The sequence below is a fragment of the Podarcis pityusensis genome (genome assembly GCF_964106645.2).
Source record: "Podarcis pityusensis genome assembly, chromosome: 12".
In the NCBI taxonomy this organism is placed as follows: domain Eukaryota; kingdom Metazoa; phylum Chordata; class Lepidosauria; order Squamata; family Lacertidae; genus Podarcis; species Podarcis pityusensis.
The window spans coordinates 45,899,863-45,926,715 of NC_138037.1; the positions used below are offsets into that span (position 1 = coordinate 45,899,863).

The following is a 26,853-nucleotide window of genomic DNA, read 5'->3' on the forward strand; positions in this document are numbered from 1 at the left end:
TTTATCCACTTCTCATACATTTCTTAGCTTTATATTGCCTTAAAGTCTCTTAACAAATTATCCTTCCCCTTACCTGTTTTTGCAATACTTCCAACAATACTCCTCACAGAACTTCTTGCAAACCTACAAACATCGTCTGATCTTCACAAATGCTTTTCAAATAGTCCGTAAATTTACTCCAGTCTTCTGTGAATTTCTGGTCCCGCCGGTTTCGAATTCTTCCTGTTAGTTTTTCTAGTTCTGCATAGTCCATTAACTTCATCCTCCATTCTTCAATTGTCAGTAATTCTTCTTGCTTCCTACTATTTGTGCCTTCCAACGTGTGGGGCGGTCAGAATGCTCTGGTAACCTCTAGGTTAGATTGCTGCCGTGGGTGATCCGTAGAGCTGCCTCTGAAGACGGCTTGGAAACTTCAGCTAGTTCAGAACTGGGCTACCAACCTGGAGCAAGATGGTTTGAGCATGTTGCACTGATCCTGGTCCGACTGTGCTGGCTGCCAGTTAGTTTCCGGACCCAATTCAAAGTGCTGGTTTCGACCTATAGAGCTTGAAATGGCTCGGGACCACAGCACCTGAAGGCCCACCTCTTTCCATATGAATCTACCTGGTTCATCTTCTGAGGTCCTCCTTCGTGTGCCTCCTCCTCAAGAGGTGTGGAGGGAGGCAACACGAGAACAGGGCCTCCTCTGCAGTGGCTCCCCGTCTGTGGAATGCTCTCCCCAGAGAAGTTCGCCTGGCGCCTTTGTTATACACATGGTTATGAGGCGAAAACATTCCTCTTCAACCAGGCCTTTGGCTGATTGCCATTCAATGTCCTTTTAATTGTGCTGTGGGAGAGGGAGATTATTGGCTTTCTTTTGTTCTTTTTAAAATAAATTTATTCATTTGGTTTTTCAACTTAAAATTTTAGAGAGAGATATCAATTATAAATCATAAAAACAAGATTCCAAGGAATCTCCTGGAAAAACTTGAAATTTGCTAACCGACCAGGTAAATTGCTGGCATGGCAGCTAAAGAAGAAACAAAACATAAATTTCATACGTAAATATAGAAGAGAAAATTGTAGATAATCCGAAAGATATAGGAAAGCTTTTGTTCTTATTTTTATTATGTATTTTGTGTTTATTAATATTGTGATTTCATGTCGTGAACTGCTCTGAGATCTACAAGCGAAGGCTGGTACCCAGGCTTAATAAATAAAAACCAATAATAAAACCACAATTTCCAATTAGCTCATGTGACTCCGTGACATTTCCTCTGAGTCGCCCTACAGCTTAATGGATGTTTGCGTGCTCCTCTCTTTGCAGATCCAGCAAAGCCGAGCAGAATCGTTCCTCTTGCATGGAGCCGGCTGCCGGGGCCACTTTACATCGCACCTCTGCCGCTTTCCAAAGATGAGTTTGGAAGAAGCAGCCTCTTACTCTCATCACGATGGAAGCTCAGCCCCCTGGTAATGGAGAGATTCTTCAACAAGGCCCTTCGGCGGCCCGTCCGCCGTCCTTCGTTAATTTGCTGAAAGTGCACCGAGAGCTGCTGGTTGGGAAAGTCCGTAATACCCAGTGTTTGATTGACAACTTGATCAAGAATGAATACTTCTCTACCGAGGATGCTGAGATTGCAGCGCAATATCCTACACAAGCGGACAAGGTATCTGCATCCATTTCAGACTTGTACAGTGGTACCTCCGGTTACATACGCTTCAGGTTACATACGCTTCAGGTTACAGACTCCGCTAACCCAGAAATAGTACCTCAGGTTAAGAACTTTGCTTCAGGATGAGAACAGAAATTGTTCTCTGGCGGCGTGGCAGCAGCAGGAGGCCCCATTAGCTAAAGTGGTGCTTCAGGTTAAGAACAGTTTCAGGTTAAGAACGGACCTCCGGAACGAATTAAGTACTTAACCCGAGGTACCACTGTATTCGGATTCGATGGCAAGGAGATTAGAGGAGGTTGACTATTCTGTGAGTGTTCGTTCGGATTTGTCAGCAGAGAGGTTGGACCAAGGGTAGGCAAACTAAGGCCCGGGGACCGGATGCGGCCCAATTGCCTTCTCAATCTGGCCTGTCCCAGTGTGTTTTTACATGAGCAGAAGGTGTCCTTTTATTTAAAATGCGGCCTAGGACCCACGTACCTACGGGACGGCCTCTCCTGGTATGCCCCGCAGAGGACCTTAAGATCCACAAATAACAACACTTTGAAGGTCCCAAGCCTCAAGGAGGTTAGATTGGTCTCAACTAGGGCCAGGGCCTTTTCAGTACTGGCCCCGGCGTGGTGGAACGCTCTGTAACAAGAGACTAGGGCTTGCGGGACTTGACATCTTTCCGCAGGGTCTGCAAGACAGAGCTGTTCCACCTGGCCTTTGGTTTGGACTTGGTCTCACCCTTATGTTTCCCTCCCTTTATGGTCTTGATTTATCAGCTACTTTAAAATGAGGCTATATTTTAAATTGGGTTTTTTCCCTCCGCCACCTTTCCCCCTATTATGTTTTTACTGTGATTTTATTGGTGTTAGCCACCCTGAAAACGTTTGCTGCCCCCTGGGTTAGACGATGATTCATCTTCACCCCAGCACTGCTCTTTTCAAGCCCTCTGCACTCCTCCCTGCGTTTCCCCTTTGCACCTCTGACATTGGGGGGTGGAAAAACAGGGGGACGACTGCAAAGGCTTCCTCCTATCGCTTTGTTCCCGCTTCTCTGCCGCCAATTTCTGCTGCGTTGAGAAGGAGGAGAGGACGTCTCCCTTTTGTCTATCCCCTGTGAAGCAAAATAAAGGACGCCTTCTTCCCTCTGACTTCCCCCAGTGGCAGCTGAGCGCCCGGGAAGCCCACAAAGGACAGGTGGGCGTGGCAATCGCCTGACAACCACATGACATCACAGTGACATCATGTGGCGCAGCAGATTTTGCCCACAAGGCCAATCCTGATAAAGATCTGGCCCATGGAGCCAAAAAAGTTTCCTCGTCTCTGTAGTACAACATACTAAAAGGTAAAGGTAAAGGGACCCCTGACCATTAGGTCCAGTCGTGTCCGACTCTGGGGTTGCGGCGCTCATCTCGCTTTATTGGCTGAGGGAGCCGGCATACAGCTTCCGGGTCATGTGGCCAGCATGACTAAGCCGCTTCTGGCGAACCAAAGCAGCGCACGGAAACGCCGTTTACCTTCCCGCCAGAGCGGTACCTATTTATCTACTTGCACTTTGACGTGCTTTTGAACTGCTAGGTTGGCAGGAGCAGGGACTGAGCAACGGGAGCTCACCCCGTCATGGGGATTCGAACCGCCGACCTTCTGATCGGCAAGTCCTAAGCTCTGTGGTTTAACCCACAGCGCCACCCGCATCCCGTACAACATACTAAGATCAGTACAAAAAGTAAGATGGGCCTGTATTCATGTGGACCCTGGACTTCTTGTGTTGTGGTTCTGGGCTCATTTGTCCCAATTGACAGAGCCATAGCCCATGCGAATAATAGTCCCCTCCTGGCAACATCCCAGTAAGGCAAAGATTCTTTATGTGGGGTTTTTTTTCTAAACAGTAAGGGAGAGAAAACCTGTACTTCTGGCCATAACTGACCCTTCCTCCAGCCTCTGGAGTTAATTCTGTTTCTCCAGTTAATAATTGTTAGTTTTCTGCAGCCTCTGGCTGATGGGCTTAAGGAACCAGTTATTCAACATTTGAAATTTCATTCCCTCACTGCGGTCGGTCAGGGTGTTTTGTGTACTCAGAGATTCTTCAGGGTGCCGATTCTCGAGGCTCAAAATGACTCCTGCTGTGTTTGTTGAAATACATTCATACCTTCCATAGTTTTAGTTACTGGTAGGTAGCCATGTTGCTCTGCCGTAGTCGAAACAAAATAAAAAAATTCCTTCCAGTAGCACCTTAGAGACCAACTAAGTTTGTTATTAGTATGAGCTTTCATGTGCAGGACTATTTAACTGCTCATCTTCTAACATTGCGCATGCCATCAAATACTAACAGTGCCCTTCAGCTCTCTATATTGGACAAACAGGCCAAACCCTATGTCAAAGGATAAAGGTAAAGATAAAGGGACCCCTGACCGTTAGGTCCAGTCACAGATGACTCTGGGGTTGCGGCGCTCATCTCACTTTATTGGCCGAGGGAGCCGGAGTACAGCTTCCGGGTCATGTGGCCAGCATGACTAAGCCGCTTCTGGCAAATCAGAGCAGCGCACGGAAACGTTTACCTTACCGCCGGAGCGGTACCTATTTATCTACTTGCACTTGATGTGCTTTTGAACTGCTAGGTTGGCAGGAACTGGGACCCAGCAATGGGAGCTCACCCCGTCGCGGGGATTTGAACCACCGACCTTCTGATCACAAGACAGAGAAACCAGTAGGAGAACACTTCAGTCTCCCAGGACATTCTATACAAGATCTCAAGTAGCTGTCTTATTACAAAAGAATTTCAGAAATAGACTGGAAAGAGAAATTGCTGAACTGCAACTTATTACCAAACTTAAAACCATGGAGAGACCTGGTCTGAATAGAGACATTGGGTTCTTACCTCATTATACTGTACATGATAAAGCTGTTTCTAGCCATCTCACCCCTTGCTTTTTCCTGCAGTCGTTAACAGTCGGCAACAGGTTTACCACACCTATCAGCCAATCACCCATTCCCACCACTCTTCTGAGTCATACCCTCCCCACCCTCTCACTATATATAGGGGTCTGGTGACTTCTGTGTCAGTGTATCTGAAGAAGTGTGCATGCACACGAAAGCTCATAACAATAACAAACGTAGTTGGTCTCTAAGGTGCTACTGGAAGGAATTTTTTTATTTTGCATTTATGCCCTTTAGCTTGTGTTCAAACCAATGTGGCGAGACAGGTGGTCCGTTGCCAAATCTAACCATGGTTTCTCTGAAAGTCTGTGCATTTGGGGAGCCAATTAGCTGAATCGTATTCCTGGGATTCAGAGTTTGGCGTGTTTGCTTGTATGGTGGTAGTTGGGTCGATGTTTGGGCAAAAACATCTGGAGGGTCGTTTTCCTCATGTCACAAGAATGAAGTTGTGGGATCCCTAAACCATAAAACTGAGAAGACACTCAGGTTGCATTCAGACAGCGCGTCGTTCCCTTTGCATGATCATCGAATCATAGAATTGTAAGGGACTATGAAGGTAATCTGGTTCAACTCCCTACAATTCAGGTATCCTTTTGCTCAATTTGAGGCTCGAACCCACAACCCTGAGATTAAGAGTTTTCCTTACCTGATAAGGGTCACATTTTATATGACCTTTCACACGACGTAAACGCCACTTTTCGAAACCGAGTGGACCCCAGTGGAAGTTCAGCACTCGTGTCTGCTTTTTGAGGGAGAGAAAATCCGATTGCACCCCCATTTAACCCGCAAAAACGTGGGCTGAAAGTTGGGGCGGTATCCCGCAACATATGATTCTTTCCCGCCAGTTTCATGGGTGAATCATGGGGAAACAGAAATGCACATAAAGCGGGAGGGTGGTAACTGTTAGAATTCCTGCTCCGTGATTGCAGTCATGGGGTTTTTGTCTATCACATGACAATATATGTTTTGACTCCACAAAGTGGGAAGTGACGGACACAGGATGTTTGTGTTACTGTGTTCCGTGAAGTGGGACTATTGTCCTTTGTTCATTCTCTTTGCTGTCTGATGCTAGAGAGAGAGGGAGCCATGTTGCAGTGCTCCGTGTGTGTTTATATGTAAATAAACATAGATTAGCCAAAATGCTAAGGTCTGTTACGCAAGCTGCAAAGACTCTGCGGATCCCTAAGTGTGCCGATGTCTGTTGGCATCAGTCACTGTCATGTTCGGGCAGAAGAAAGCTTTTGAAGGAAGACCAGGAGGGAGAGAACATGCCAGTCAGGCATGTGTCTCTGCCAGGGTCCTACTCGAGTGTAGGCTGAGCTCCTGACAGTAACATGTTGAATGATGCCTGCTGTTGTGTCACGCCAGATAGTGTCCCTCTACTTGCAGCTGGTGCGATTGGAATTTAGCACGACATGGTGGTATAGCCGCAGCTCCATTAAACACCATGCATGCATGAAAAAATGCAACATTGGGACGTTGTTATTGGTTCTGCAAAGAGGCAGGCAGATGGTGTGTTGCCCCACAACAGTGATTGACTCTAGAGTGCTTGAGAGTAGCTATTAATCCGCTGCCTCTGTAGATCTCTGACGTCTCATCTGATCTTTCCGCAGGTCCGCAAAATTTTGGATCTCGCGCAGAGCAAAGGAGAAGAAGTGGCGGAATACTGCGTCTATATCCTGCAGCAAGTTGCAGATGCTTATTACGAGCTGCAACCGTGGCTAGAAGAAATTGGGTTTCGCCCTTCAGAGGTTGTTGGTAATAAGCCCGTTGAAAATACCGACCCAGGTAGGATGTCTGCTTTTGGAAGACTCATTCCCTGTAGAAAAACCTTGTCTGGGTAATCCCATCATTCATTGCTTCAATGTTGGTGAAACGCTTTTTCCAGGAGAAATAAATAATGAAGGTTAGCAGGGTGATTTTCTCAGGGTACGCTTCCCATAAACAGACTACATTTGCAGATTGCATCCTGCTGTTCGCATTTACCCAGCCTGAAGCTGGTGGCTTGTTCCTCTGTGCATGAAACGTAGGAGCTCTAGCAGAGTATCTAATGCAGCCTCCTCAAACCCGCTCCTCCTCCTAATAATAATAATAATAATAATAATAATAATATAATAACTTATTATTTGTACCCTGCCAATCTGGCTGGGTTTCTCCAGCTACTCTGGGCGGCTCCCAGCAAAATATTAAAAACAGGATAAAACATCAAACGTTAAAGACTTCCCTAAACAGGGTTGCCTTCAGATGTCTATAAAAGTCAGATAGGTGTTTACGTCTTTGACATCTGATGGGAGGGCGTTCCACAGGGCGGGCGCCACTACCAAGAAGGCCCTCAGCCTGGGTCCCTGCACCCTCACTTCTCGCAGGGAGAGAACGACCAGAAGGCCCTCAGAGCTGGATCTCAGCGTCCGGGCAGAACGATGGGGGTGGAGACGCTCCTTCAGGTATACTGGGCCGAGGCCGTTTAGGGCTTTAAAGGTCAGCACTGACACTTTGAATTGTGCTCAGAAACGTACTGGGAGCCAATGTAGGTCTTTCAGGACTCCCGGTCATCAGTCTAGCTGCCGCATTTTGGATTAGTTGTAATTTCCCGGTCACCTTCAAAGGTCGCCCCACGTAGTAATCCAAGCAGGAGATAACCAGAGCATGCACCACTCTGGCGAGAAAGTCTGCGGGCAGGTAGGGTCTCAGCTGGCGTACCAGATGGAGCAGGTAGACAGCTGCCCTGGACACAGAATTGACCTGTGCCTCCACTAAGAGATTGTTGGATCACAACTCCTATCAGTCCCAACCAGTCTGGCTGTCCTGCTTGGGACTGATGGAAGCCGAATACCAAAATCCCTGCAGGGCTCCAAGTTGGGGAAAGCCAATCTCATGGCTACTTCAAATATATCGTGTATGTTGTAACAAAGGCTTGCTGCACATTTCTGGTGTCAGAAGCCGCTGGAAGACAAAACTGAGAAGGAGGTGCTTTAGGGAGCCTTTAGGGAGCTGAAATGTGTAAAAATAAAATCACTTCTTTGAACAGCAGACCTGCATGGCATAAAACAAGCTACTTTGAAAGTGCTCTCAGGGTCAGAGGTGACTTTGCTGTAGGCCAGGCATGTCCAAAATCCGCTTTGGGGGCCTAATTCAGCCCCTGTGGCAGTTTTATTTCCCGGGGTAAAATCCTCAGCAACTTCAATCCTAAAAAAAAGGTTCACAATTTTGGTCGGCCATTCACTTCATCTAATCTGGCCCTCTTTGAAAAAAGTTTGGACACCCCTGCTGTAGGCAAACACAAGCCCAAACCCTTATAGAATCCAGCAGAATTGTGGTGGTTGTTACATTTATATCCCAACTTTTCCCCAAAGAGCTCAAGATACAGAATTCTCCCCCTGTGCATTACAACACTAAGGTTGGTTAGGCTGAGAGTGAGTGAGTGACGGGCCCAAGGTCACACAGTGAACTTTATGGCTGAGTGGAGATTTGAACCCTGATCTCCCAGGTCCTAGTCCATCATCTAACCACTACCCCACACTGACTCTCTGCTTTTTTTTTGTACTGGTTTTGTATGAAGTATCTCTTCATGCTGGCTCTCCTGTGCTAGAATTTCTCTTCGTCATAACCAAATGCTACCTTTAGTTAGCAGGTACCGTCAGAAACTTAAAGATGAATTGGGCCGAGACACAAAGTTCATCATGTCGTATGCCCAGAAGGAGGACATGTTGCTTGAGGAGATTTATTCCTCCAACATCATGGAGTTTATCAAGGACAACAACGAGAAACTCAGCAACGTGAATAGCTTGGAGGACCTGTTTGATGTCAACGTTGGTCTGATCAATGAAGCTGGAGAGGTGATCTATATCTTTGGTGATGCAGGGATTGGGAAGTCCATTCTCTTGCAAAAGATGCAAAACCTCTGGTCCAAGGGCAAACTCGACGTAGGGGCCAAATTCTTCTTTCGTTTCCGATGCCGGATGTTCAGCTGCTTCAAACAAGACGAAGCCATATGCTTGAAAGATCTCCTGTTCAAGTACAACTGTTTCCCAGACCAGGACCCTGAAGAGGTCTTTGACTTCATTGTGAAGTTCCCTCACACGGTTCTGTTCACCTTCGACGGCTTTGATGAGATCCATTCTGACTTTGACCTCAACAGCATCCCAGAGATCTGCTCCCCCACTGAATCAATCCACCCGCTGGCTTTGCTGGTGGGTCTCCTCAGTGGGAAACTTCTGAAGGGATCTCAGAAAGTCCTGACTGCCAGGACAGGGACAGATGTTCATCGGAACATTGTCCGGAAGAAGGTTCATCTCCGAGGGTTTTCCAGCAATAACCTGAAAGAATACACAAAAATGTTCTTCAAAGACGAAGGGTGCAGGACCTTAGTCCTGAACCAACTGGAAGCCAACCCAAATCTGAGCAGTCTCTGCTTAGTGCCTTTGTTCTGCTGGATTATCTTCAAATGCTTTGACCACTTCCACTTGGCCTTCGACAGCCACGAGCTCCCGGATTTCACCGTGACCTTGACTGATATTTTCTTGCTGATGACCGAAGTCCACCTCAACCGAATCCAGAAGACCAACTTGCTGAAGAAGAACAACAGGAGCCAAGTGGAGACCTACCGGTCCAACAAAGAGACGCTGTTTGCTCTGAGCAGAGTGGCCCACGCGGCCATGCAGAAATCTCTCTTTGTCTTTGACCAAGAGGAAGTCCTCGCCAACCTCTCTGAGCAGGAGTTGCAGCTGGGTTTCCTCAGGGCGGTTCCCGACTACGGTGGCCGCGGAGACCAAGTTTCCTACGAGTTCTTGCACTTGACCTTGCAGTCCTTCTTCACCGCTTTGCATCTGGTCACCGACGAGAAGGTGAGCGCCAAAGATCTGCTCCGGTTTTTTGCCGAATGCTCCACCTCGGACGCGGCCCTGCGTTCTTGCTTCCCGATGGCTTGGCTGAAGAAGCACCACCCGACGGGAGAGGACCCTTTCCGGAACAACGAGCACTTCCACTTCACCAACCTCTTCCTCTGCGGCTTGCTGTCCAAGTCGAAGCAGAAGCTCCTGCAACACTTGGTTTCTCCTGCTTCCCTCAAGAAGAAGAGGAAGGTGCTCCTCACCTATTTCTTTGAAAGCATGAAGTCCCACCTGAAGGGGCTAACCCGGGCGAGGCTGAAGGAATACCGGCAGATTCAAGTGATGCCCAATTTCATATGGATGTTGAGGTGCATCTACGAGACTCAGAGCGAGAAGGTGGGCATGGGGGTGGCCAAGGGCATGGGCGCCAACTACATCAAGCTCACCTACTGCAACATCTACTCTGCCGACTGCAGCGCCATCTCGTTCACCATGCATCATTTCCGGAAGCGCCTGGCCCTGGACTTGGACAACAACAACATCAACGATTACGGGATAAAGCAGCTGATGCCTTGTTTCAGTAGGCTAGCGGTACTTCGGTAAGTTCCTGGGCTTGTTGTCTGCTCTCAAAGGTCATCAGCCCATCTCTGATAACAGTGGTAATTATTATTATTTTTATTATTATTTATTATTTATACCCCGCCCATCTGGCTGGGCTTCCCTAGCCACTCTGGGCGGCTTCCAAAAAAATTAAAATACTGTAGTACATTAAAAACTTCCCTGAACAGGGCTGCCTTCAGATGTCTTCTAAAAGCCTGGTAGTTGTTTTTCTCTTTGACATCTGGTGGGAGGGCGTTCCACAGGGCGGGTGCCACTACCAAGAAGGCCCTCTGCCTGGTTCCCTGTAACTTGGCTTCTCAGAGTGAGGGAACCGCCAGAAGGCCCTCGGCGCTGGACCTCAGTGTCCGGGGCTGAACGATAGGGGTGGAGACACTCCTTCAGATATACTGGACCGAGGCCGTTTAGGGCTTTAAAGGTCAGCACCAACACTTTGAATTGTGCTCGGAAACGTACTCAGTTTTGGTACCTCGGTTTTCGAACGCCAAAAACCAGAAGAAATAAATGCTTCCGGTGAGTCCCCCCCCCCCAATTTTCTCTGTTGAATTTGCAGACCGCCCTTTGCGCCTCAGTTTCTGAACATTTCGGAAGTCGAACGGTCTTCCGGAACAGATTACGTTCAAAAACCGAGGTACCACTGTTTAAGACTGCTGGGCTAACAAAACACGGTTTGTTGGAGGGGAAGCAAACAGCAAGGTTCATCATGCTCTCTTCCTTTCTTCTCTTTCCTTTTTTAAAAAACTTATTTTATTAAGTTTCAATATACGCAGTCAAAACCCAGTTTCGTCTTTGCTGTTATTTTTGTCAGCTTCTCACCCTGTTTTCCATGGAGTTGTTTTTAATAATTTTTATTAAAGTTTCTGTTTTACAATTTATTTAAACATCCTTAAAAGATCAGTGACTTCCCTTCCTCTCTTACCATGGTTCATTTTGCATATCATAAATCCCTGCATATTTTAGGTAAACCAAACCATTCAGTATTCCATTACTACATCCATCAAAACTTATTTACACTGTTGAATTTATCTTAAGGCTGCCAACGTTTTCAAGTGTACACGATTCCTTCCCATACATTCAATAAACATTTTCCAATCTTCTCTAAACGTATGTTTTGTTCTATTTCTTTGATGCTGCAACAAAATCTAAAGAGCACATTTCGGTCCCTATTAAAAGGAGGATTGTCCGACTACTTTTCCCCCTGATGTATCTCAACGAGCCATTTATTTTCTCCCGCCTGCCCCATTTATTTTTTTCAGGTTAAGCGTTAACCAGATCACAGACCAAGGAGTCAGAGTGCTTTACGACGAGATGTCCAAGTACAGAATTGTGAGTTATTTGGGGTACGTATGAATGAGGAGCTCGGATAGCTGTCACGTTCAGGGCTGGTCCTGATGACCGAAGGGAACCTCGTGAACATCGTGTGTTCATGTGCGACTCTGCCTTGCGCCAAATCGCCTTGTCGCTCCCTCATCAGTGTTGGCCCCAGGCGGAAAGAAATGAAAGGCGTTTGGATCCAGCTCCCACTCATTTTCCACCGAGTCTTGCAGTTGTCTTTTAAAAAAACAAAAACAAATCTTATTTATGGTTTTCAGGTTTATACATTTCAATAATTTAAATCCTTCAAATGTTCTTATCGGTTTACAATTTGTCCGTAAATATTCCATAAGTTTCTGTACAGTCTGGGTCGTCTTGCAGTTGTCAGTGGGTCTTGTTCCCGAATGAGTGGGCACAGTATTGCAGCTGTGCAGTGAAATATTTATTTCTCTGTCTTATCACACGCTGGCTCCAAGCCAGGTCTAGGTGCAGGTAAAGATGGTGTTAATTTTCCGTGAATTGCACAAGAAGGCAGTGGGTGTTGGCAGACTGGAATAATAGACTTTGGCATGTGCATTCCATTCAAAGCCTCTCTAGAATGTGCAACTGATAAGGATCCATATTTTCCCATCCAGCAAGCAATGCGCATACAGAACAGTACAGAACATGCTTTGCAGAATTGAGGCAACTGGAGCCTTAAAGCAAACTGCAAACCTCCTTCTTGAACTTTTGCACAGTTAATTTACCAGGTTCTCGTACAAAATAAGCAGGTCTCTGACCCTAAATGAGTTGTACTGGGGGGTTTTTTTGTAGGGGGGAGGGAATCAGATCCCACGCATCTAATAACCCTACCCGGTTTGTAGCTGTTAGGTAAAGTAAAGGTAAAGGGACCCCTGACCATTAGGTCCAGTCGTGACCGACTCTGGGGTTGCGGTGCTCATCTCGCTTTATTGGCCGAGGGAGCCGGCGTACAGCTTCTGGGTCATGTGGCCAGCATGACTAAGCCGCTTCTGGTGAACCAGAGCAGAAACACTGTTTACCTTCCCGCTGGAGCGGTACCTATTTATCTACTTGCACTTTGACGTGCTTTTGAACTGCTAGGTGGGCAGGAGCTGGGACTGAGCAACAGGAGCTCACCCCGTCGCGGGGATTCGAACCGCCAACCTTCTGATTGGCAAGTCCTAGGCTCTGTGGTTTAGCTGTTAAAAAGTTACAAATCTAAACACCGGGTCCTTTTTTTATTATTTCCCCCACCGCCCCACAGATTGTACAACAACCAGATTACCGACGTTGGAGCCAAGTATGTTGCAAGACTGATTGAGGAATGTCCAAGCCTCATATATGTTAAGTATGTATTCCTAACACCCCCCCCCCCTCTACCGTGTTTCTCAGTGCAGCGAAAGCTTGAAAGATACAAGCAGGACTGGAATAACACTTGTAGTTTAATGGTGAATCTTGGAGATAATGGAGATGTAAAAGATTTGGATGATTATAAAAGTTGCAGGAGGAAATGGTTAGCAAAAGGACCTGCAAAGGGGAGGAGGGCAGTCCAGGAGATTCCCTGGAATCTTCTTTTTACGTTATATATTGGATATGTGATTGTAAAGCTTGGATTTGAAAACCAAATAAACAATTTAAAAAGAAAAATCAAGCTTGAAAGATAGAGGGAAAGATCATTTTTCTTAGACGGAGTGAAGCTTCTGCATGGATAGCTATTATTATTATTATTATTATTATTATTATGCATTTAGGACATTTGTATCCTGTTGTTCAGCCAAAAAAGGCTTCCAGGGCAGCTTACATGCAGTCAAAACAAGACAGTGCCTCCCCACAAGCTTACAATCTAAAAAGACACGACACACAAGGGAAAGGGGACACGGAGGGAAGAGGAAAATAAAAATCAAACCTCAGACACCAGTTTCTAAACAGTTGTTCCCATAACATCCAGCTGGCAGAGCTCAGGGGTAGGAGCTCGCCTCTCGCAGCATAGAAAGAGTTCTGCTTCTCTGCTTCTGAGTGATCTATCTCTCTCTGTCATAGGCAGTTGTCCGTGTGAATAGGGTTAATGGTAACTTTAGTAAATTTAAGTTGTAAATTTAACTGTCAATTTGATTCCCTCCTCCTCTTTCTTTTTTCCTTTCTCCTCCTGTGATGAGGCTGCATTTTAATGTTTCAATGTTTTAATGTTGCATTTTAATCTTGTTTTTAAGTTGTATTCATTCAACTTGTTTTTATTATTGCTTGTTAGCCGCCCTGAGCCCGGCCTTGGCTGGGGAGGGCGGGGTATAAATATTATTATTATTATTATTATTATTATTATTATTATTATTTAGCCAATTTTAATCAGATCTTCATTTTAATTGGCTGACAGTTAAGGACACACTACGTAAAGCTGATTGTGAGGCTGGTGCATAGGAGTGAAAGAGAATGAAAAATAAAATATTGAAGATGGCCTTTTAAGAGTACACAGCTTCTTCTTCTTCTTCTTCTTCTTATTATTATTATTATTATTATATTTTATTTTGACAAAGTAATAATCATACATAAATAAGAAAAAAAATGTGCACCCCACCACCAAGACCATTCCATTGTAACTATCCAGCCTCCCCAAATTTCAACACCTCTTGCGATGGTTTGACCCCTTTCTGTTTAAACAGTACAAATTCTACAAACACACCTTCCGTATCTCCTCAAAACCATTTCTCCTGCATGTTTCCCGTCTTACCTTAAATTAACTCACATTTTCTTTAGAGTATCTCTAGCCCTGTGGAGGTTTTAAAATATGCACACTTATTTAAATATGAGGATCCCAAAGGCAGATAATTGGGCAACCAAAAATTCTTTAATCCGCTTATTATGTTGTTTCATAAAGCATTCAGCGAAGTATCCCTTTGTTGGAACCGATTCATTAATACCTGTTCCAACGAGAGACATTCCGGTTACAAAACAGCAAACACAAGTGAATCTGATTTTCTTTCTAGAAGTGAAGAAAGAAACCACTAGCTAAAATGGCACTGAAGGAATTCCATGGCATTGTTGACTTGATTTCTGGCAAAACAAAAAACAAAAACCTACCCACATGGTATTTCTTTGCAGAATAGGAGCAAACAGAATAACCACAGAGGGAGGGAAATGTCTCGCTGATGCCATCCGGAAGAGTAAAACAATGTATGAAATTGGGTAAGTTGGATCACTTTTGTTCTTGGTTTTTAATAATTGGGGTACCCTGCCACAAAGGATCTTGGACACTGAGTGACAGTTTGACGAGCCTAGGACTTGCCAATCAGAAGGTCGGCGGTTCGAATCCCCGTGACGGGGTGAGCTCCCGTTGCTCAGTCCCTGCTCCTGCCAACCTAGCAGTTCGAAAGCACGTCAAAGTGCAAGTAGATAAATAGGTACCACTCTGGTGGGAAGGTAAACGGCGTTTCCGTGCACTGCTCTGGTTCGCCAGAAGTGGCATAGTCATGCTGGCCACATGACCCGGAAGCCAATAAAGTGAGATGAGCGCCGCAACCCCAGAGTCGGCCACGACTGGACCTAATGGTCGGGATCCCTTTACCTTTTAATGCGAGTTTAATTTATTCAGTTTATTTATTATTTATTGAATTTATATACCGCCCTATACCCGGGGGTCTCAGGGCAGTTCACAGAATAAAATCAAGAGATAAAACCACAGAATACTTAATAAAACAACAACTCAATAGTTCCCCCCCCCCAAAACCCCACATTTTAAAAGGGCAACTGAGCTAACCTGTCCTGAGACCTACTGGTGAATGATAGTAATAGTAATAATCAGTGCTTATTTTCTGGGGGGATGCAGGGGTACACATACCCCTAAACGTTTTGTGAATCTTTGTCTATTTACTGTATTTATTTTTCCCAGTTTGAACTATAAAATGGTGATTTGTTTCTTGAGTCAAAATGAGAGTCTCCCTTAAAAATAAAAAAAAATAAAAAAACCACTGGTAATAATAATAATAATAATAATAATAATAATAATAATAATATGCCCCATCTCTTTCTTTTTGATAGGATGTGGGGTAATCAGGTTGGAGACGAAGGCGCCAAAGCCTTTGCAGAAGCACTGCAGAATCACCCCTCTATAACAAACGTCAGGTAAGACCATATGTGAGCAGGGAACAACGGCTTAGACTCTTCAGACGACCCATATCATGAAGGATTATCCTCATGTCAGAAGAGCAAGCACGCCACATTTCAGAACAATGGGGCACCTTAGAATTGTTAAATGGGGCTGGTGAGGCTGGAGTCAACTATCCAGCATCCTGGGATAGGTCCCGGGGCCTGAGCCCCACAACTGATACCCGCCCTCAGGTGACTGGACCCGGACATCCTTTTAATTTCCCACAATGCCTCACAGGGATGCTTGGACAGAGGCACTGTGGGAAATTCAAAGGGTGGCCAGACTCTAGGCCATGGGTAGGCAAACTATGGCCCAGGGGCCAGATCCGGCCCAATCGCCTTCTAAATCCGGCCCACAGACAGTCCAGGAATCAGTGTGTTTTTACATGAGTAGAATGTGCCCTTTTATTTAAAATGCATCTCTGGGTTATTTGTGGGGCATAGGAATTCGTTCATTCCCCCCCCCCTTCAAAATATAGTCCGGCCCCCCACAAGGTCTGAGGGACAGTGGACTGGCCCCCTGCTGAAAAAGTTTGCTGACCCCCGTTCTAAGCCTAGGTAAATGGAGTCGGTTGTTGTCAGGATCTGTCTTGGGCAGCAACTGAGTTATCCTCCGAGTCTGTTGTTGTTGAGCAATACCAATAGATTGTTGGCAGAGAACCGGGGAGCCTAATTTAGAGCAAAGACCTTTTAAAAAATCAAAGATGATTGATGTCTTAAATGGTGGCGTTACAGTACCAAAACAGCATTGTCAGTCCATATTTGGCTGTAAAAAGCATTAAAAAATAAAATTGGCGTTGCCAGCTGCTCAAAATTCAGAGAGACGCTTTTAAAACACAATTTTCCTTAAGGGAAAAAGCAAAAGCTTGTCAATCACTTTTCTTTCATCTAACAAACAAACCTTGCTGATTCTCTGCTAAGGAGAATGGCCGTTTTCCTTCTCCCACAAGATGGCAGACTTCATCAAGTGAAAATCTCAAAAGTCTGTTTAGTTGGATGAGAAGAGAGGACCGCTTTTTTTGAGAGTGCTCCACCTGCACACAAACGTGTGAATACAAAACAACAACCGCACAGATTTATGCAAAAATAAAATATCATACAAGGAAGCCATAATTATTTCTAGTACTTTCTGGAAGTACAAACCATGGCAGACCCATGTCTCCCCATGCTGAATGTGTGAAACAGCTGAGAACCAGAGAAAATGTTGAGTCTTTTGTGTTTGGAAATCTCTGTTGAACTCACCAGTGATGCTTGCTGGATAGTTTTGGTCAAAAGTCCCTCTCTGTCTGCCTTGCCTTCTTTGCAATGGTGTTGGAAAGCTCTGATCTCTTTGAGGAGAAGGCAGCTGCAGGGAACGAATGAATGAATGTTGATGGTGGTTGTAATGAGTATGAGTTACTCGTGCGTAAACTGGTGCCTCTCTAGGCTAATTTGCCTTGTTAAACCTTTCTGACTGCACAGCCCTTTCTCATCGTGGCTGCCTCAGTCGCTGGCAGAATCCGTCAGTGGGCGTTTCTTGAACCTCTTCCAACATAAAAGTTGTTTGACACCCAGTCTCCTCCTCTCACTGCGCGGGAGTCTTCTGCGCAGGGAGGGCGTGGGTAGCGGAGGACCTGTCCCCTCCTCACTGAGGTCCAGTGAAGAGTCCTGGAGCCCTTTCTCTGATTCCCCCATCTGCCCCCCTTTATCCCTGGTGTTGTGCTGATTTGCTTCCCCCTCTACTGAGCTGTTTCTCCCCCTGCTGCTGGGTCCTTCGCCAGCATCATCTAGGAGCCTCCCCTTCGCCTCTCGCTCCGATGTCAGTTCCCTGACAGTGGTGATGATAATGATAATGATGATGATAATAAATAAATAAATAAATAAATAAATACACAGCGAAAGCTTAAAATCCAAGGCATTGCACAGTTGAAGTGTCCAATGTTGAATTAGAAGCCAATTGGGGGGGGGGGAGTTTTCAAAAGCTTAAAATCTAAGGCTTTGCACCATCAAAACATCCAGCGTTGAATTAGAAGCCAGGTGGAATAAAAATGTTTTCAAAAGCTTAAAATCCAAGGCTTTGTGCAGGAGAATGTCCAGCGTTGAATTAGAAGCCAGATGGAATAAAAACATTTTCACTGCCTGCCTGAGAAAACTCAGCGATAATGGTGCTCATCTAAGCTCTTTTGGGAGGGAATCCATAACTAGGGGGCTGTCACCGAAAAGGTCCTTTCCGGTTGTCCACACTCTGCAGTAACACATTACCTGATTGGCTCCTTGCTTGTCTGTACAGGCAGCAGCCATTGGAGGCTCAGTGAGGGCAGCCGACCTAGCTAGCACCCCAGTTCTGAGCTTGCTTTGTGAAACCTCCCCAGAAACTTCATTTGGTTGCACCTAAGGGACCTGGTGGGAAGCACTGTCTTCTTCCAAGCCAGGCTTGAGCAGAGCGAGTGTAAGAGTGGCCTTGCGGGATTGCGATCAGGGAAACCACCTGCATCGGACCCAGGGCCTTACGTGAGTGGCCTCGGGTTCAAGAGTCGTAAAACAGCAGCACCCCTCTCCATGCCACCGCGCAAACTCCATTTTGAAACGGAGACGCGTGAAAAGCCATTTCTTGAAGTGGCATTGCTCCCCAAAGACCAAAAATGCTTACAGGTCTCACTAGGAGACGGTTACAGCACGGATTCTGCAAGCCTCAATTCCTTCCTCGCTTCCATTTAAGACACCCATTTGAGGAGGAAACTCACAGGTGAATCTGTTCTCTTGTATATGTGGGTTCTCCTGCTTCCAAGCTTGAGTTTTTGGTTGCCACTGCAAGCCCAACCTGCCTCCCACCCTTCCATTTTGCTGTCTCTATGGGGCATCATTTATCCGCCTGATGAGGTACAGTCGTACCTTGGTTCTCCAACAGAATGCGCTCCAGGAGTCCATTCGACTCCCGAAACAGCTCAAAAACCAAGGCGCGGCTTCCGATTGGCTGCAGGGGCTTCCTGCACTCAGCCGGAAGCTGCGCCGGATGTTCGGCTTCCGAAAACCGTTTGAAAACCGGAACACTCACTTCTGGTTTTCGATCGTTTGGGAGCCGAAATGTACGAGTTCCAAGGTGTACGGCAAACAAAGTACGACTGTACTAGTTGTTCACATTGCAGGCTTTGAGCGGGAGAGACGAATCTCCTTGTTTTGGGGCACTTCGAACACCCAGGACACCTTGAGCTGAAGAAGAAGAAGAAGAAGAAGAAGAAGAAGAAGAAGAAGAAGAAGAAGAAGAAGAAGAAGAAGAAGAAGAATCATGGACTAGCAATGCACTCTATGTGGGGCTACCTTTGAAGGTGACCCGGAAACTACAACTAATCCAGAATGTGGCAGCTAGACTGGTGACTGGGGGCGGCCGCCAAGACCACATAACACCGCTCTTGAAAGATCTACATTGGTTCCCAGTACGTTTCCGAGCACAATTCAAAGTGTTGGTGCTGACCTTTAAAGCCCTAAACGGTCTCGGCCCAGTAGACCTGAAGGAGCGTCTCCACCCCCATCACTCTGCCCGGACGCTGAGGTCCAGCGCTGAGGGCCTTCTGGCGGTTCCCTCATTGCGAGAAGCAAAGCTACAGGGAACCAGGCAGAGGGCCTCCTCGGTAGTGGCGCCCACCCTGTGGAATGCCCTCCCATCAGATGTCAAAGCGATAAACAACTACCTGACATTCAGAAGACATCTTAAGGCAGCCCTGTTCAGGGAAGTTTTTAACGTGTGATATTTTAGTGTATTTTTAGTCTCTGTGGAAGCCCCCCAGAGTGGCTGGGGAAACCCAGCCAGATGGGCGGGGTGCAAATAATAAATTATCATTATTATTATTATTATTATTATTATCATCATCATCATCATCATCATCAAAGTGGAAGTTTTCTGCCTGTTTTGGAAGGATCTTAACAGTGTTGATACCTCTGGGAATAACGTCGACGGATCTACATTTGAAGAGGAGGGGCAGGAGAAGAGAGAGCCTAGGAAGTTGGCATGCGGAGAGCTCCCCAAAGCTTGCTTGAGCCCAAAATGATTTTCCCTCCCTCTCTGCACTTTGAACACCAGCAGCCCTTCGTGCCACGGCACAAACGGCTGTTGAAACACCCACTCACCAGATACAGGTGCAAGGGAAAAAATTGTGAGAAATCTAAGAGCGGGGGGGGGGGGGAGGCGCGCTCTGAGACGTGTGGAAATAGCTTTGGATCCTGACCAAAACGAACAGCTTTTCTAATCGGCTTCATTATCTAGAGTTGTCACTCAAATACGGTTCAAATTTTACTCGGAAGAATTTCCGAACCCAATTATCGCAGGGTGGGGCTTTCCTTGCCTGCAAACATTTCCTCCGTTGGCAGAGCAAGGCTGTTGGGCTATACGGAAACGTTCTCTAGTTATGTGACCGTTAATACTTAGTTTCAGGAAAAAAGTCTTTGGGGCAGATATCTAGGCATTGCAAATGTGGTGTGTGTGTGTGTGTGTGTGTTCATTCTCTTCTTCTTCACTTTCTCTGCATTTTCCTTATTGCTAATCTCCAAGTGGTTTCTCATTGACTTCAAAATGCATACCCTCCAACATTTCTCCGATGAAAATAGGGACGTCCTATTCAAATTAATAAGTTGCCCCACCAACTCTGGGCGGTTTCCAACATACACAAAAACATAATGAACGTTAAAAGCCTTTTTTTAAAAAAACCTTCCCTATACAGTGGCACCTTGGGTTACATAACGCTTCAGGTTACATACGCTTCAGGTTACAGACTCCGCTAACCCAGAAATATTACCTCGGGTTAAGAACTTTGCTTCAGGATGAGAACAGAAATCGTGCTCCGGCGGCAGCGGGAGGCCCCATTAGCTAAAGTGGTGCTTCAGGTTAAGAACAGTTTCAGGTTAAGAACGGACCTCCGGAATGAATGAAGTACTTAAGCTGAGGTACCACTGTACAGGGCTGCCTTCAGATGGCTTGGGGGGGGGGCGGATAACTCCATACCCTCCAACATTTCTCCAATGAAAATAGGGACGTCCTAAGGAAAAGCGGGACATTCCAGGATCAAATCAGAAACTGGGGCGACTGTCCCTGGGAATTAAGGGCACTTGGTGGGTCTGACATAGGCTCCGTTAGTCCTACTGTGGTTGGGGGGAGTGCTGAGAGGGTCCTTGGCCCCAATGTCCTCCCCTTATGACACTGCTGTATGAAACAGAAGGAAGAAGGATCCTATGCACTATATCTGTGGCACGTCCATGTGAATCATTGTTTGTATACTGTTCGGTTCCGCAAAGCCTCGTCCCGGTGCAAGGCTGTCGAAAGAAAACATTTGCCCCTGTTTTGTGTGCATCTTTTAAATATTTCCCCTTCTGTCTTTTGTTTCGCAGTCTTGCGTTTAACGGCATCACCACTGAAGGGGGGAAAAGCATCGCAGAAGCCATGAAGCACAACAGCACCGTGAATATATTTTGGTAAGGATCCGCTTGTTGGCAGATTCTGGGAAGGGGGGCAGCTTCGTGGGGCTTGCCTCTCCTTGCAAGGAGAGGGGACATGGATTTTACATGGCAGGTGCACCTCTCACAGTCCGTACCAGATTCCCGAGTAGGCCTAGGTTGGAGTGGCGGATTTCTGTGCGAGCTACATGAAGGAACTGGAAGGATCACTTCGAGCACAGAAGAGGCCAAGGGACGCAGTGAGGAAAACAAATAAACCACAGCAGGAAACTCTTCAGATTTTGTTTAGGGCATTTTTACCCTATCACATGAGACCAATAGCGGCCCCTCCCCTCCAGGCTGACAATCGAAAAGATGACACAAAAGGAAAGAGGTTTGAGGAGGGAAGAGGAAAACAAGCAAACCCTTAGAAAGTTACATCCAGGCTGAAGCACAAGGTGGCGCTCCAGCCGTGGTTGGGGGCAACTCCTCTTTATCACTGGCCACGCCGACAGGGGGCTGTTGGGTGTCGGAGTCGAACGACACCCAGAGGACCACATGTTCTCCACCCCCGAGTTATGACGTAGCGCTTACGATGACCAGCTGGGACGGAAACCGCTGTTTCCCCTATCTCCCTCTGCTGCAGCCGGATAGGTTGAGTTTTGCATTCGGAGATCACCTCCCTTTTCCTTGTAGCGTGAGCCGTGGGTCCTGTTGGAAGGGATGTGTTTTTTCACAGCAAGACATCCAAGCTAATGTGCCACAGCCAGGAAGTGGCGGTGATCCAACAGCTTCGTACTTGTGAAATAGAAAAGCCAGTATCTCCTCCCAATGCCATGTTGCTGAGCTCTGAAGGGCCTGAGAATCTGACCAAATATGATTGATTGATTGATTGATTGATTGATTGACTGATTGAATTTATATACCGCCCTATACCCGGAGGTCTCAGGGCGGCTCACAGAATAGAAGCAAGATATAAAACCACAAAATACAGTGGAACCTCGGTTGTCAAACGTAATCCGTTCCAGAAGACCGTTCAACTTCCGAAACGTTCGACAACCAAGGTGTAATTGCTGGTCGGCAAAATCCAGTGAAAAAATGGAGAAACGCACCTCAGAAGCTGTTTGACTTATGAGGCGCGTTCAGAAACGGAAGCATTCACTTCCAGGTTATGGTGTTCGAAAGCCAAAACATTTGACTTCTGAAGCGTTTGACAACCGAGGTTCCACTGTACATAATGAAAATGAAAACAACAACCCAATAGCCCCCCCCCACAAACCCCCCACATTTTAAAATGGCATAGAATGTCAATCAGATCAACCAGAGGCCTGGTTAAAAAGGAACGTTTCTGCCTGGCGCCTAAAGGTATATAATGAAGGCACCAGGCAAACTTCCCTGGGGAGACCATTCCACAGATGGGGAGCCACTGCAGAGAAGACCGTGTTCTCGTGTTGCCACCCTCCGGACCTCTCAAGGAGGAGGCACATGAAGAAGGGCCTCAGAAGGTGATCTCAGGGTCCGGATAGGTTCATATGGAAAGAGGCGGTCCTTGAGGTTTGCGGTCCTGAGCCGTGGTGTGTGTGTGTGTGTGTGTGTGTGGTTTTTAACCCACCATGGTTTTCCTAGCATTTCAGTGTGTTCCGAGTAGTTTTGGGAGAGTAATTCACCACCCCAACCTCCACATTCATATGGTTTCAATTCTTGGTTCCATGTCCTCCTTAAGAGCACTTCCGCAGCGGCAGCCATTGGCTTCTGAACGTCTTTGCCGTCGCTTCTGCCTTCTGCTGATAAGACCCTGTGGGGTTGTTCTAGCAGCCCAAGAATGTCTGAGCTAGCAAGAACCAGCGTCAGAGCTGAGACCACATCCAACCCCAGGAAGCAGCAGCGAGTTTTTAAAAAGAAAACACTTTTAAGTATCCCCGCTATTAAAAGCAGCCGATTAAGTTGACTAAATCTGATGATTAAATGAATCCAAAATGAACTCGGGAGCGTACAGTGAGAGAGGTACCGTATTTTTCGCTCTATAAGACACACGTTTCCCCCTCTAAAAATTAAAGGGAAATGTGTGTGCGTCTTATGGAGCGAATGCAGGCTCCATGGCTTCAGCGATAGCAACGCGAAGCCTCCGAAGCGCAGTGGGAGCGTTCCCACTGCACTCCGGAGGCTTCGTGTTGCTTTCGCTGAAGCCTGGAGAGGGAGAGGGGTCGGTGCGCACAGATCCCTCTTGCTCTCCTGGCTTCGCTTCGCTGGAGAGGTGCTGCGTAGCTTTCCCTCTCTGCTCAGCACCCCTTCAGCGAAGCGGGAGGAGAAATGGAAGGGGCTCCGTTTCTCCTGCCGCTTCATTGAAGGGGCGCTGCGCAGAGAGGGAGAGAATATTTTTTTCTTGTTCTCCCTCTAAAACTGGGTGCATCCTATAGAGCGAAAAATACGGTGAATGTGGAAAGGGATGGAAGGCTAGAGAGAAACAGTGCTGGAGGGGTGTATAGCTAGATTTTTAAACCCTAAATTACAGATCCCTGGAGGAAAGAGGGATCTTCAGTGGAGAGCAAGAGACATTTCCTCCTCCCAAACCGAGTTATCCAGGTAGATGAGTCTTTATCCCAATGTGTTAACATACAGGGCAGACCAATGGAGCTTTTGTAGCACTTCTTTTTTATTTGTTATTCCACTCTTCATTTAAAAGAAATCCCAGCACAGATGACAGCAAACATCAGCAAGCAGCGAACGATCTAGCATTAGCCAGGTGCGTTTGCACGGCCTTTTGTGGCACACCTGTAAGACACCCCGTAATTATTGTAAGGAATATCTTGCGACTCATTTGTGCCCCAGACATTCTCCCTCCTGCGCCTTTGAACCGGTTTTGAAGCAGGGACATTAAACACTCCACCTGACGCACTGGAAAGCCAAGCCCTCTTTTGTTCCACCATCGTTCTCACAATGCCTGGCTGATCACAACCACTGCATTTCTGGGGACAATAAATTATTGTGCTTTTGGAACAGCCAGTCCCGGCGTTGACGGTAAAAGGGAGACAACTTTGGATCATGTCCCAAGTGGTGCCTGGGATCTGATGCAAGACAGCAGCAGCAGCAGCAGAAGAAGAAGAAGAAGAAGAAGAAGAAGAAGAGTTTGGATTTGATATCCCGCTTTATCACTACCCTTAGGAGTCTCAAAACGGCTAACATTCTCCTTTCCCTTCCTCCCCCACAACAAACACTCTGTGAGGTGAGTGGGGTTGAGAGACTTCAGAGAAGTGTGACTAGCCCAAGGTCACCCAGCAGCTGCATGTGGAGGAGCGGAGACGCGAACCCGGTTCACCAGATTACGAGACTACCGCTCTTAACCACTACACCACACTGGCAGGCCGCGACTCTGACGATGGCTTGAACCGTGAAGAGCTTGGGTTGAAGGAACAGCACCAGAGTGTCCTTTGTCCTAGGCTGCATTGCCCTGAAGAGAGAGCCTGGGGAACCTATGGGCAGCCATGAACCTAGCTCCACAAACAAGGAAGAGAGGCAGACTCTTGGAAGTGTAGCTGCTCAGAGATAGCATCCTTTGGGGAACATGGATTGGAAGGACAAGAAACAGGACCTGCTAGAACGTACCCTCCGAGCAGACTTGACTAGATGACTCTTGGGGTCCCTTCGGACTCTACAATTCTACTTGTGTTGATAATTCATCAAGGGATCGATATAATGGGTGAACCGAGCAATAGATCTAGGACATAATATAGATTTTAATCTCGGGGGGGGGGGGACTTTGGAAGAGTGATCTGAAGTTTACAGCTTCAAGGAATGAGAACTGCCTGAAAATGATAAATGGTATTTAACTCCAAGATGGGACGCGGGTGGCGCTGTGGGTTAAACCACAGAGCCTAGGACTTGCCGATCAGAAGGTTGGCGGTTCGAATCCCTGCGACGGGGTGAGCTCCCGTTGCTCAGTCCCTGCTCCAGCCAAACGAGCAGTTCGAAAGCACGTCAAAGTGCAAGTAGATAAATAGGTACCACTCTGGCAGGAAGGTAAACGGCGTTTCCGTGCGCTGCTCTGGTTTGCCAGAAGCAGCTTAGTCATTCTGGCCACATGACTCGGAAGCTGTATGCCGGCTCCCTCGGCCAATAAAGCGAGATGAGCGCCGCAACCCCAGAGTCGGCCACAACTGGACCTAATGGTCAGGGGTCCCTTTACCTTTACCTAGACTTGCTAAGATGTATAAGACTGGATTGGATAAGTGCTGGAGATGCAATGAGACTGAGGGTACGTGGTGGACTTGTAAAAGGGTAAAAGAGTATTGGGAAATAATTTATAATGAATTGAAAAAAAATGTTTAAAAGTACTTTTCCAAAAAAAAAAAAACCAGAATCCTTTTCGTTGGGGATAATTCAGATGGAAATTCCCAGGTGTCAAAAAAGGTTATTTATGTATGCCACTACAGCGGTCCGTGTTTTGTTAGCCCAAAAATGGAAAACAAGCAAAATCCCAACTAAAGAAGAATGGCAACTTAAACTGATGGAATATGTGCAGCTTGTGGACCTAACATATAGAATAAGAGAACAAGAAGAACATACGTTCAAAGAAGATTGGAAAACGTTTATTGAATATATGGGGGGGAATTGTATATATTTGAAAACGTGGGCAGCATTCAGATAAATTCAACAGTGTCAATAAGTTTTGATGGATGTAATAATGGAATACTCAATGGTTTAGTTTATCCAAAATATGCAGGGATTTATGTTATGCAAAATGAACCACTGAAAGAAGAGAAGGGAAGTCATTGATATTTTACGGTGGCTTATGAATGAATATTCTAAAATGTAAAATAGAAAATTTGATAAAAATTATGGAAAAAGAAACAGGGCCTGCAACAAAGTGTTGCAGTTTATTCCCACATCCCAAGGGGAGTGCTTCTGTTGTGCCAGCCAGCCCTCTTGCAGGCTGTGTCATTGCATCTCCCCTCAGTTTTTTTTCCATTTCTAGCTAAAGCTCAACATTCTGTCGCTTCTGGGCATGCGTGACCCTCTGTTCTTGTCATTCCCTTGGGTTGGTTGGTTCATTTTTAGGGCTCTCCCAGAATATTGGGACCTAGAAGAACTTCTCCCAGAAGTGCAAGCTGGATTTAGAAGAGGCAGAGGAACCAGAGACCAAATTGCAAACATGCCCTGGATTATGGAGAAAGCTAGAGAGTTCCAGAAAGACATCTACTTCTGCTTCATTGCATAGTTATGGTTTTCCCAGTAGTGATTTATGGAAGTGAGTGCTGGACCATAAAGAAGGCTGACCACCAAAGAATTGATGCTTTTGTTTTTTTTGTTAAATGATATTTATTAAGGTTTCAATAAAAGATTAAACAGAAAAACATAAACGAAAAATACACAATTCAAAAAAGCACAGTACATAGTCCAAAAAAAAAAAGAAAGAAAAAAAAGAACAAAGAAAAAACAAAATACAGGACAGAAAGAACAATTAAAAACAATATCACCTTTTCGTTTCCAACTTTGAATTTACTTGTTTTCTGGACCTCCTCATACCTCCCTCTTTTGTATTCCAGTTCAAATTGTTTGTCCAGCAATTTCTTTCCCTCTTTTTTAATCCCAATCTTTAATCTTAATATAATATAACATTAAAATTTTACCTCTTAAAAACCAAATTTCCATTTCCTTAAACTTCTTTAATCCTAATCCTTAATCTTAGTTTATCTATAACTTTAAATCTTGTACAGCTGGAAACCACTCATTTTCAATCCAACATCACTCTAACATTCTTTAATTTTACAGTGTTTCTGTAGATAATCTTTGAATTTCTTCCAATCTTCCTCCACCGACTCTTCTCCCTGGTCACGGATTGTACCAGTCATTTCCGCCAGTTCCATATAGTCCATTAGTTTCATCTGCCATTCCTCCAGCGTGGGAAGTTCTTGTGTCTTCCAATACTTTGCGATGAGTATTCTTGCTGCTGTTGTTAGAATTGATGCTTTTGAATTA

General features: G+C 46.0%; 1 protein-coding gene and 1 long non-coding RNA gene across 6 annotated transcripts in view; both read left to right on the forward strand.

Moving 5' to 3' along the window:
• Nucleotides 1-26,853, forward strand: part of NOD1 (nucleotide binding oligomerization domain containing 1) — a 40,439-nt gene that overhangs the window by 5,539 nt on the left and 8,047 nt on the right. The window contains exons 2-10 of one of the 5 annotated variants that reach the window (XM_080974639.1): nucleotides 916-989; nucleotides 1,307-1,646; nucleotides 6,187-6,361; nucleotides 8,198-10,001; nucleotides 11,277-11,360; nucleotides 12,599-12,682; nucleotides 14,431-14,514; nucleotides 15,367-15,450; nucleotides 20,833-20,916. In XM_080974639.1, the coding sequence (XP_080830765.1) occupies nucleotides 1,431-1,646; nucleotides 6,187-6,361; nucleotides 8,198-10,001; nucleotides 11,277-11,360; nucleotides 12,599-12,682; nucleotides 14,431-14,514; nucleotides 15,367-15,450; nucleotides 20,833-20,916 (2,615 nt within the window). In that variant the 5' untranslated portion in view covers nucleotides 916-989; nucleotides 1,307-1,430. Of the gene's footprint in view, nucleotides 1-911; nucleotides 990-1,306; nucleotides 1,647-2,876; nucleotides 2,982-6,186; nucleotides 6,362-8,197; nucleotides 10,002-11,276; nucleotides 11,361-12,598; nucleotides 12,683-14,430; nucleotides 14,515-15,366; nucleotides 15,451-20,832; nucleotides 20,917-26,853 lie in introns of those variants that run through there. The other 4 variants (XM_080974640.1, XM_080974638.1, XM_080974641.1 and 1 more) reach the window with 4 other exon arrangements.
• LOC308459626 lies at nucleotides 12,691-14,404 on the forward strand. The gene is made up of 2 exons (XR_013978238.1): nucleotides 12,691-13,102; nucleotides 14,097-14,404. It is a non-coding gene; the product is annotated as an uncharacterized lncRNA (long non-coding RNA).